We start from the raw sequence: 12,471 nt of genomic DNA, 5'->3' as shown, positions 1-12,471 counted from the left end.
GGATGTGGATGAGGTAATGTATGTGTGCTTGCAATACTCAAATGTCTCTGTAGTGCAATGTATTACTATAGATGACCATATGTGTGTGTGTGTGTGTGTGTGTGTGTGTGTGGCTAGCTGTGACCTATAATACCCCTAGACAGTAATCAGGATAGTGTCAATGTGCCCTCCCAGCTGGACATCAAATACACCAGGCCAACTGATCCCCCCCCCCACACACACACACACACATCGCTCTCTTTACTTTTTAACCTCAACAACTGGTCTTAGGTCAACTATATGAATTCCTCATAATGGTTAGGGTCCCCAGTGGGAGTATAGAAATCCAACCCCAAGTCAGTTGTCAGGGGGTGAATGGTAATGGGGTGGCTTAGATATTACTGCACTGTTGGAGCCAGGAACACTTTGTTTCACCCGCAATAACATTGCTAAATATGTGCATGTGACCAATACAATTTCATTTGATTTTGATTTGTTGTGTCTAACAAGTCTCTATCTGGAACACCAGGGGTTCTGTCAAGTGGCAGGATCACTACGTTACCGTAGGGCTGTTGGGTTGATGTAGTGACGAGTCAGTTAAAAAAACTAAAAAAACATCTGTGTATCTTTGCCAGGTGACTTGTTTACCTCATGATGGGCACGTTCAGGCTTAGGGCTAGCGGAGGGAACAGTGATCCTATGTCCTCCTGCATAGTGTAATGCAACTGGAGTAGGCATGTGTGTGTGTGTGTGTGTGTGTGTGTGTCTGGCACGTGGTTCAGGACTCCACACACACACACGGAGGTTCTCTCTCTGCCTTAAGGTGGTGATGACACTGAGATGTGCATACTTACACACTAATATCAGTATGGTTTCTCAAATGACTGCCTCATCTGGTTCACCAACTACATCTCAGATAGAGTTCAGTGTGTCAAATCGGAGGGCCTGTTGTCCGGACCTCTGACAGTCTCTATGGGGGTACCACAGGGTTCAATTCTCGGGCTGACTCTTTTCTCTGTATATATCAATGATGTCGCTCTTGCTGCGGGTGATTCCTTGATCCACCTCTACGCAGACGACATCATTCTGTATACATCTGGCCCTTCTTTGGACACTGTGTTAACAAACCTCCAAATGAGCTTCAATGCCATACAACACTCCTTCCGTGGCCTCCAACTGCTCTTAAATGCTAGTAAAACTAAATGCATGCTCTTCAATCGATCGCTGCCCGCACCTGCCCGCCCGTCCAGCATCACTACTCTGGACGGTTCTGACTTAGAATATGTGGACAACTACAAATACCTAGGTGTCTGGCTAGACTGTAAACTCTCCTTCCAGAATCATATTAAGCATCTCCAATCCAAAATTAAATCTAGAATCGGCTTCCTATTTCACAACAAAGTCTCCTTCACTCACACTGCCAAACATACCCTCGTAAAACTGACTATCCTACCGATCCTTGACTTCGGCGATGTCATTTACAAAATAGCCTCCAACACTCTACTCAGCAAACTGGATGCAGTCTATCACAGTGCCATCTGTTTTGTCACCAAAGCCCCATATACCACCCACCACTGCGACCTGTATGCTCTCGTCGGCTGGCCCTCACTACATATTCGTTGCCAAACCCACTGGCTCCGGGTCATCTATAAGTCTTTACTAGGTAAAGCTCCGCCTTATCTCAGCTCACTGGTCACCATAGCAACACCCATCCGTAGCACGCTCTCCAGCAGGTGTATCTCACTGGTCATCCCTAAAGCCAACACCTCAGTTGGCCGCCTTTCCTTCCAGTTCTCTGCTGCCAATGACTGGAACGAATTGCAAAAATCGCTGAAGTTGGAGACTTATATCTCCCTCACTAACTTTAAGCATCAGCTATCTGAGCAGCTTACCGATCGCAGCAGCTGTACACAGCCCATCTGTAAATAGCCCATCCAACTACCTACCTCATCCCCATATTGTTTTTATCTACTTTTTTTTGCTCTTTTGCACACCAGTATTTCTACTTGCACATCATCATCTGCACATCTATCACTCGTGTTAATTTGCTAAATTGTAATTATTTCGCCACTATGGCCTATTTATTGCCTTACCTCCTTACTTCATTTGCACACACTGTATACATATTGTGTTATTGACTGTACGTTATTGACTGTACGTTTGTTTATTCCATGTGTAACTCTGTTGTTTGTGTCGCACTGCTTTGCTTTATCTTGGCCAGGTCACAGTTGTAAATGAGAACTTGTTCTGAACTGGCCTACCTGGTTACATAAAGGTGAAATAAATAAATAAAATAAAAGTATGGTCTGTATAGCTCTTAGTAGTGGAGCCTCGATGCATTGATTAACACTACTTTCACCAACTGCAATAAGGCCATGTGAGTCAGGGTGAATTATACCCGAACTTGGAAGGGAGTCTTAGGAGACTTCCACTGATTGCACCGCAGCAGATTGAGCAACCCTAGTTCTTCCAGCTCCAAACAAGTCGACAGCCCTAGATCTCTCTGTCAAGTTCCTCTTTACAGTTCAACCTATTTCACGCCGTCACATCAACCACACATTAAACCTCAGACGTCCTTGATCTAAACTTCCCTCTCTTCCCCCCCCATCAAGAGCTTCTTCTCCCTCTCTCCTCCTTTTTAACTGAGCAATTCTCCTCCCTCAGCTCCTCCCTTTTGTCATTTCCCCCCAAATAAAGAACTGAGAGACGTCAATCAAATTGGTGAGAACTAAAAGACTAAATAAATAGAGGGGATGTTTAATTGATACAGAGGCAGCCCCACGTGCCAACATCACAAGTTCACTCATTTTTCTTTCTCATGCGTTTTAAAGTTGGCATTTTATAGTATGCCAATTAAAGTGCAGCTCGGGGAGCGAGCCCAGATCCTCAAGCCCCAATTAAAAGTTGGAGGGATGATTTGACAGGACAGGGAAACAGATCAGGCCACGGGAGTGAGAGTGACTGAAGAAATGGCTGGGCTCACATTGTTTAGAGATGTATTCAACACACACACACACACACACACATTCACATTCACATACATTTACATTCCTTCACACTCCTCACATGTGCTGCTGCTACTCTCTGTTTATTATCTATGCATAGTCACTTAACCCCTACCTACATGTACATATTACCTCAATTACTAACTCGTACCCCTGCACATTGACTCGGTAACGCCTGTATATAGCCTTGTTATTTTTTTCCTTTCGTTTATTTAGCCAATTTCACTTACTTACTTTTTAAAAACTCTGCACTGCTGGTTAGGGGCTCGTAAGTAAGCATTTCAAGGTTAAGGTCTACACCTGTTATATTCGGCATGTATGAGACTATCACACCTGCTCCCGCTTCCCATCTCTGATGCTTGAGGGCGCCAGGCTACCGTTCATTACGCACACCTGTCACCATTACGCGCATCAACGCTCACTGGACTTACCTGGACTCCTTCGCGTTGTTGATTGCCCCCTCTATATCTGTTTGTTCCTCAGTTTGTTCCCCGTCAGCATTAATGTCATCATGTCGTTTTGTTCCCCGCCCGTCCAGACCCTGTTCTTGTTTTGTTTGATGTCCGTTTTCCATTAAATGTTCACTCCCTGTACTTGCTTCTCATCTCCAGCGTCGGTCCTTACAGTGACAAATAAAATGTGATTTGATTATTGTTAAGTAATCATCCCCCACATGACTAGATCCATACTGTAGCTGGCTGCACATTCAGTATATACCTACGTTTCTTGTTACATGTGCTAGTCACGCTTGCCAGACTCTCGGAGATACAGCATCTGTGGCAAGAGATTATATGTGTATATATACACACACACACACACACACACACACACACACACACACACACACACACACACACACACACACACACACACACACACACACACACACACACACACACACACACACTCGTGTAAGCACACAGCACACAAATGCAGTACAAGCGCAACAATGCACACAAACACACAAAACAACCCACCTCACTCACTCACACACATACACACTCAAATAAGCCACCTGAAACCCTTAAAGTGGAACTGACAGCGTTTTAGCACATAAAATCTTATTAAAATCTCTTCATATACACCCCCAGGAAGAATGTGACACCTATGGTTTTTTGGGGGGGGGTCCTGATGAGCGAGCACTTACATATGGTCGTTTCCATAAAGTCATAGAATGTTTGGGGATGACATAAAATTCTATAGCAATATAAAGTTGGAAAACGGCGGTGCGTTTGGACAATTAATAGACATTACAGTAAATAAAACCGAATAAAAACAACTGTCTTGTCCAGGACCGGTGTCTACGCAGACCAGTGCGCCATAGCCAATCAGAGCTACAGTTGGCCTATTATGCAAACAAGCCATTTGCCACACGGACTGCCATCATTCACTTTGAACTGGACTGTGTGTTTACAGGCAGTAGCCACAGCACAACTTTACATCATTAGAACACATTCGCCAAAAGCCCCAAAATACACCTGAATGGGTTTCTGCAAATATGTAAATACCTTGGGAGTCCTCTTACATATGGGAACTTTGCAGTCCTATTGATCAAACAACCATGAAAAGGCAGGCCATCTCTGCCTCAGTTGCCTATGCACATCAACAAGATCAACAACGAATGCTAGCCAGAGCAAGATGAGCTCAAATTTAACAAGGGAACGTAAGATAAACCCTCTCAAACTTTTTCAGCTAGTTGGCCATCAAAATTGCACTGATAAACGATGGAGAATAGTAGCCTGCTCGTCCTTCTGCAGCTTGCCTGCCAATGCATGCTTGTCCCAACCCATGTTTTGACAGTTGAATGGGAACTTGCCTGCCAAATACATTTGATTGACAACTAAGAGATATGGTAACTGTGGATAAGTCGTTCAAGTTCAGCATAGCTAGCTAGCAAGCAAAACAATTCACATTTCTTGCTTGTTAACCGAATTACACCTGTCTCTCCAGCTGTAGCCACCGAAAAACGATATGAGAAGAAAAAGTTGAATTTTCGGGACAGACAGCCTATTTGTTTTTACCAAAAAAACGTGCAAAAAACTGAAATATCCAATTTACATAAGTAATCAAACCCTTTACTCAGTACTTTCTTGAAACATCTTTGGCAGCGATTACAGCCTTGAGGCTTCTTGGGTGCAAGCTTTGCACACCTGTATTTGGAGAGTTTCTCCCATTCTTCTCTGCAGATCCTCTCAAGCTCTGTTAGGTTGGATGGGGAGTGTCGCTGTACAGCTATTTCCAGGTCTCTCCAGAGATGTTAGATCGGGTTCAAGTCCAGGCTCTGTCTGGGCCACTCAAGTGCATTCAGAGACTTGTCCCGAAGCCACTCCTGCGTTGTCTTGGCTGTGTGCTTAGGGTCGTTATCCTGTTGGAAGGTGAACCTTCAACCCAGTCTGAGGTCCTGAGCGCTCTGGAGAAGATTTTCATCAAAGATTTCTATGCACTTTGCTCCTTTCATCTTTCCCTCAAACCTGACTATCAATCAATCAAATGTATTTATAAAGCCCTTTTTACATCAGCCTATGTCACAAAGTGCTATACAGAAAGCCAGCCTAAAACCCCAAACAGCAAGCAATGCCAATGTAGAAGCACAGTGGCTAGGAAAAACTCCCTAAAAAGGCAGGAACCTAGGAAGAAACCTAGAGAGGAACCAGGCTCTGAGGGGTGGCCAGTCCTCTTTTGGCTGTGCCGGGTGGAGATTATAACGGTACTAATCTCCCAGTCCCTTCCGCTGAAAAACATCCCCACAGCATGATGCTGCCACCACCATGCTTCACCGTAGGGATGGTGCCAGGTTTCCTCCAGATGTGACACTTGGCATTCATGCCAAAGTGTTCAATCTTGGTTTCATCAGACCAGATAATCTTGTTTTTCATGGTCTGTCAGTCTTTAGGTGCCTTTTGGCAAACTCCAAGTGGGATTTCATGTACCTTTTACTGAGGAGTGGCTTCCGTCTGGCCACTCTACCATAAAGGCCTGATTGATGGAGTACTGCAGAGATGGAAGAAACTTCCAGAAGGACAACCATCTCCACAGAGGAACTCTAGAGCTCTGTCAGAGTGACCATCCCCTGATTGCTCAGTTTGGCTGTGCGGCCAGCTTTAGAAAGAGTCTTGGTGGTTCCAAACTTCTTCCATTTAAGAATTCTTGGGGACCTTGAATGCTGCAGAAATGTTGTGCCTCGACACAATCCTGTCTAGGCGCTCTACGAACAATACCTTTGACCTCATGGCTTGGTTATTGCTCTGACATGCACTGTTAACTGTGGGACCTTATATAGGCAGGTGTGTGCCTTTCCAAATCATGTCCAATCAATTGAATTTACCACAGCTGGACTCCAATCAAGTTGTAGAAACAGCTCAAGGCTGATTAATGGGAACAGGATGCACCTGAGCTCAATGTCGAGTCTCACAGCAAAGGGTCTGAATACTTATGTAAATAAGGTATTTCTGTTTTTTATTTTTAATAAATTTGCTAATATTTAAAAAAAAAAACTATTTTCGCTTTGACATTATGGAGTATAGTGTGTACATTTATGAGGATTTTTTTATTTAATCCATTTTAGAATAAGGCTGTAAGGTAACAAAATGTGGAAGTCAAATGGATGCTTTGTATAGCATTTTAACATATTAAAACACAAGAAGAGAGAAATAATATTTGTCCAACCTTTGCTGCTATGCTTGCAGATGTCCATAATATGCTCCAACCCTAATCAAAAAGTATTTAATAACTCCAAATAACAAAATCGTAGCTATAGGTTGTAGTAACATTTAAACTTAAAACATGATTTGCCTTTATTTGCATTGCATGGGTCATTGGTGCGGTTAAATGCAGCATTGCTGTAGGGTGTACTCAAAATGTCTTGTATTTGAGAAGCCAGCCTAGGCTACTGCTCAAATGTTGCTGTAATAGGCCTACATGTTTCTCATTGGATGGAGTTTTGTTTCAGGTTTTGTTGTTTGGTTATTCATTGTCAAGCTTTAAAAACCAAAGCCAGACTGCGACATTTTAGTAGCCGAGCTAGGATTGTAGCTTGTGTCTGTACTCTTCCCCTCTGCTGCGCGCTGTAAACGGGACACATAAAAGCAGCGCAATTGAAGTTGAATTCACAGATGAGAGCGCATCAGGCTATAATTTTATAAAGTAGGTGACTCAACTGTTGACTCGTTTATACTCAGGCCTTGTATTTGACACGTGCGCTAGCCTATTAGCCATGTTATGACATAGTTACAGTCGTACATTCTTCAAAATATTGAGTTATGTTGCAGGCCAGCTGGGATTTACAACCTGATAGCGATATGTTTTGGACAACTAAGAAATGTATTGGTGAATTATATAAATCATGCAGTGTACTGCATACATCTATTCTGCCAACAATGCCTTACATCATGGAATTTTGAGTCAAACATAAACTATTTTTAAAACCAGTTATAAAGTTGGTTTTGTAGCATAAACTAGGAATTTGATATTTTTGACTGATATGATTGTCTGTTTGTACTGTCGGTATTGTACTGCAAAGTAGTTAAAACACTGTCCGTTCCACCTTAAATGTATTATTCAGTGTTTTCTCTCCCTTTTCCTGTTATTGGTTTGTAAGCCCTAAAAACTAAGTTCATTTTCTCTCCTCAGGCCAACCAATTGTGATCTAATTAAAGTTCTCTATTTATCTCAGTCTCCCTCTCTCTCTGTTCCCATTCTCTCCTGTTTCTCTTCTCTCTCCTTTACTGCACTTTCAGAGGAAAGTATAGATTTACTGTGTGCTGTACTCTTTCTTTTGAAAGCCTCTCCCTGCGCTCCATCTTGCTTTTCTTCTTGACTACCATAATCTTATCATCTCTCTCCTTCTCGCTCTCTTTCTCTCTCTTCCCCAAACCACATAGTGCTCTCTCTTCCTCTGTCTCTGTCTCTCTCTCTCTCAAGAACCCTATGTAATAATAAAACATGCTTTAGTAGGGGTGGGCTGTTTGATAATCTGTATGGGGTTGACCTTGGCTATAGGGAGACAGCATACGCATGGATATCTGAGTAGGTGCGGGCAAGGCCACAGCACTGATGAGACTAGATATGAGCTAGCGATAGGGGGGCGGACTATGGACGTCCTGCATAGAGTGAAAATGGCACATCGCACATAGACAGAAGAGCATTTCTATATCCAATCTAATCTATTGGACCGTATTGGAGATATAACCGATTTTTAATCATTCTTAAACTTCAAGACCCGGTTGCATTGTTTTTCTCCATTTGACTGTAACACAATGAGTCCCTTTAGCCTCTGTCTGTTTTATTGCCCAGGACAAATTGTTCCAACGGCTACATGCAGCAGCACAGGGATAGCTCTGTCAATGGTTTTCCTGTGATAGTCTTTCTGGTGAATGTGTGTCATTGCTGTCCTATCCAGATTTTTACCACAATTTGTCCTCACATTTGTGGTTTAGGGTCGAGGAGACTATATGACAATGCAGTGCACGTGTGCTGCGCTGGATCCAGTGTGTGTCGTGTTAGCAGCTCTGAACCAGCACATGCCGTGTGAGGTGATAGGCCAGCTGAGCTCTTATATTTGTTCTTATTAACAGTCCACCATAGTATTACAAGAACCACTGCATCACATTATGGTACGTTAGACTAGAATGCCTTGAAATGTCCTTGAACTCGCTGTAGAATATGAAATATTATATTATGTCCACGGGGGTCTGGCTAGTCCTGCATCCCACCTCTGCACGATAACCTTGATAATAAATCGCTAGATAGACCACTGTATTATGGTCAGCTATTAGCGTTATCTATCAGGGTCAGGACATCACTGTAGGAGACCGCCACGTCTCGAACCTACACCCCTCCCATGATGATGTGCGGCTGGTATGCATTCATCTCAAGTTCCTCTTATCATGGAGCGTGTTCAAGCTGTAAATAGATTGAGAGAGGCTGTTAATGCCGCGGTTCAACATTTGTAAACATAGCAAATGGTGAAGTTGGCTAGTAAAACTCACACCTGTGCATCAGTCGACATCTTGTAAATGGTTAAGTGTGACACGGAGGCTGGGGTTACGTACACACACACCTTGATTCACGGGTTTGGGCTTTTGACCTCGAAGAGGGAACCGTCGGAACGTCATGCTAACATGACCGTCAAATAAATCAATTATCATTTTTGTCTGTAATTTTACAATGAAGAAGATTCATACACAAGCAAATGATTTTCCATGTGAAATATACATGGAAAATATTCAGCCACTCTTGGAGGAAAACGGAATACATTAAAGACTTAATAGGTTTCACTTTCTTATCAAAAAACGACACGACAATCCGGCTTTAAAGCAGTCAACGTGCTGTGAAATAGAACACAGTAAGCTTGGTGAAGCAATGTAGTCCATTGCTCCGTTGAAATCGCAGCATTTCAACTCACACTATTATGTGGCAATTACGCGGTGTCACTGTTATATTAGTGATTACTGACAACAATCTCGTGCTCGCAATCGTTCGTCCCTCTGTTTGGGATTAGAAAGGCATTGAACGAGGAATTAGGGGAGGAAGAATAGAGCTGAGGAAGGAGCGGTCAAAAAGGTTGAATACGAAGCTTTGTGCGTGTGTGTGTGTGTGTGTGTGTGTTTCTCATAAACTCTTGGAAAGCCCTGTCGTCGTGTGGCCAGGGGTCATGCATGTTAGGCCAACATGTGAGACCTTCTCACATGAAGCGTTTGGAAAGGTTGCATAAACAATGTGGACATTGCAACTTAAGGAAGACCACTCTCTGGCAAGTCTGTTATGGTCTGAACCCTATGGAAACATGAGGACATGTCATCTAAAATCATGGTAGTTCTACTCTGTTCTATTTAGGTACAGGAGGGAGACGGAGAAAAAGGAACGACAATCCTTGTTGAGTAACATGGTTGGCACTTAAACAAATTCTTATCAACTGTTGTTGATTGTCAGTCAATGATATTTCCTCTGTTCTATTCTCGCTTCTCTCCCATGACAATAACCTATCCATCTAATGCTAACTGAATGTGTGTGTTAAGCTAAGCTAACGGAATGTATACATTAAGCCAAGCTAACAGAATGTATACATTTAGCCAAGCCAACTGAATGTATACATGGAGGTCATACTAACCAAACGGATGGAAGTCATGCTAACTGATTGTTTACATGGAGTTCTTGCTAACTGAATATATCCTATCCTCTCATTGACAGATCTTGTCCAGTCCATTCGTCAGTCCCAGGGCCAGCACAGGGGGGTCGCTCCAGAGGCCAGAGCCCGCCCAGACCGGGACCCTGTGATGTCGCACTGACTGACCCCCCTACCTGCGAATGACCAGCGAGCGTCCGAGGGTGGGGCCCGCCTCAGTCTCGCATGATTGGCTGTTGGATGGAATTAAGGTGAATGGAACACATGCCCAAGGAGCAGGACCCTAACCTATCAGAGGGAGAAGAGAAACGGTGAGTTCTGCCCCCCACTTCCTGGTCTCAACCCTACAGGCTATAACCCTGCCGCTAATGTCACACAGTGAATAGGCATCACGTCGCCTTACGGGTTAGGGGTCTTCTGAGGAATGTGTAGAATTACTGGGTTTTACCCTTTTGTTTTGATAGTCTGCTCTCTGCTCCCTCTCTCGCTGTGCTTCTCTTTCTTTTCTCTCATCCATCTCTCTTCCCTCTCTTTCTCTCTCTTCCCTCTCTCCCTCTTTCTCGCTCTTTCCTCTCTCCCTCTCTTTCCCTCTCTTCCCTCTCTTCCCTCTCTTTCTCTCTCTTCCCTCTCTCCCTCTTTCCTCTCTCTCCTCTCTTTCTCGCTCTTTCCTCTTTCTCGCTCTTTCCTCTTTCTCACTCTTTCCTCTTTCTCTTCAGCCTGCAAGTTGAAACAGCTCAAAAAAAGTGATCACGTTTTCTAAGAAACCTAAAAACTAGTCCTCCAGGTTTCCCGACCCTGAACACGTGTGAGTGTGTAACTTACTAACTGCACTGCTTGGAGCCAGTCCACCAGACACAAACACAGGTAGTTCCCTTGTCATCATTCATTAGAACACAACATCAGTGAAATGGAAGCTCCTCAGTCTCAACCAGTCACGCTGTGTCAGAGTGGAACGAGGACTTTTATCAAAGAGCAACCTCCTCCTGCTCAAAGAGCACAACTATCAGTCAGTCTGATGCCTCGGAGAGAGAGAGAGAAGAGAGAGGTGAGAGAAGAGAGAGGTGAGAGAAGAGAGGGGTGAGAGAAGAGAGAGGTGAGAGAAGAGAGAGGTGAGAGAAGAGAGAGGTGAGAGAAGAGAGAGGTGAGAGAAGAGAAAGAGGAGAAGGAGAGGATGGGAGAGAGCAGCCTGGCTAGGGTAGAATGATACCACATTCTGGTAGCATAGTCTATAGTTTTATATGGTTGATAGTGGTGGTGTTTGTGTTCTGTTACAGTGGTATGTGTGTCTACATTTATGCATATTGATGTGTGTTTGAGAGCGGTTGGATACAGTCCGTGCATCAAAGTCTGTGTTTGCGTGCGTCCGTCCGTGAGCTTGTGTGGATGGTTATTTGCTTGTGCTTGCCCATGTGTGTGTATGCTACGTTGTGTGTGTGTGTGTCATGGTTGTGACACGTGGGCCACGGAGGGGGTCTCCGGCTCCCTGGAATGCTGTGTGAAATTCCCCGGCGCTGAGCCCTTTGGCATATTACCAGGGCGCAAATGAAAGGAAAGCCACAGGAGCCGGATAAAAAATGTCTGCTGCGATGGACACCTGTCAGTAGATTAGCAGCTGGGCTTGTGTGTGTGTGTGTAGTGGCGGTTCAGGGCTAAATTAAGCCTGCTGTCGCTGTGTTAATTAAAGACGAGGAGGAATTAAAGAGCTTGATCCTGATTGGACTGTTTGCTAATCACATTGGAGTTGATTGAACTGTTTGATACTGTAGAGGATGTGATTAATGCTCTCCTTCACTGTGTTGTCCTCGGAAACCTTTGAAGTCATACTGGGGATAGTTGAACCAAATGACAGATGTATATATTTTGTTTCCTTACCTTGAAAGCAGTCTGTGAACAAGGAATGACTTAGCCTAGCCACTGTGGATTGCAGTCACTCCTGCTGTTCAGATAAGGCAACAAATATCTAAGTACGCAACTTTGCTGAACTGTCCCTTTTAACGTCACTGTTCGGATTCAATTCAAATTTTATTTATATAGCCCTTCTTACATCAGCTGATATATCAAACTGCTGTACAGAAACCCAGCCTAAAACCCCAAACAGCGAGCAATGCAGGTGTAGAAGCACGGTGGCTAGGAAAAACTCCCTAGAAAGGCCAAAACTTAGGAAGAAACCTAGAGAGGAACCAGGCTATGAGGGGTGGCCAGTCCTCTTCTGGCTGTGCCGGGTGGAGATTATAACAGAACATGGCCAAGATGTTCAAATGTTCATAAATGACCAGCGTGGTCAAATAATAGTAATCACAGTGAACAGGTCAGGGTTCCATAGCTGCAGGCAGAACAGTTGAAACTGGAGCAGCAGCATGGCCA

At 44.0% G+C, this 12,471-nt stretch overlaps 1 protein-coding gene across 5 annotated transcripts in view; it reads left to right on the top strand.

Annotated features, from left to right (window-relative positions):
• LOC106579329 (thyroid hormone receptor alpha) overlaps nucleotides 1–12,471 on the top strand; it is a 154,155-nt gene that overhangs the window by 108,742 nt on the left and 32,942 nt on the right. For all 5 annotated transcript variants that reach the window (XM_014159158.2, XM_014159155.2, XM_014159153.2 and 2 more), the window contains one exon: nucleotides 10,173–10,418. In XM_014159158.2, coding sequence (XP_014014633.1) covers nucleotides 10,363–10,418 — 56 coding nt within the window. In that variant the 5' untranslated portion in view covers nucleotides 10,173–10,362. The remainder of the gene's footprint in view (nucleotides 1–10,172; nucleotides 10,419–12,471) is intronic.

This window comes from Salmo salar, chromosome ssa19, assembly GCF_905237065.1.
Source record: "Salmo salar chromosome ssa19, Ssal_v3.1, whole genome shotgun sequence".
Lineage (NCBI taxonomy): Eukaryota > Metazoa > Chordata > Actinopteri > Salmoniformes > Salmonidae > Salmo > Salmo salar.
The sequence above is the reverse complement of the archived record's forward strand: the minus strand, read 5'-3'. Positions and strand labels throughout refer to the sequence as shown.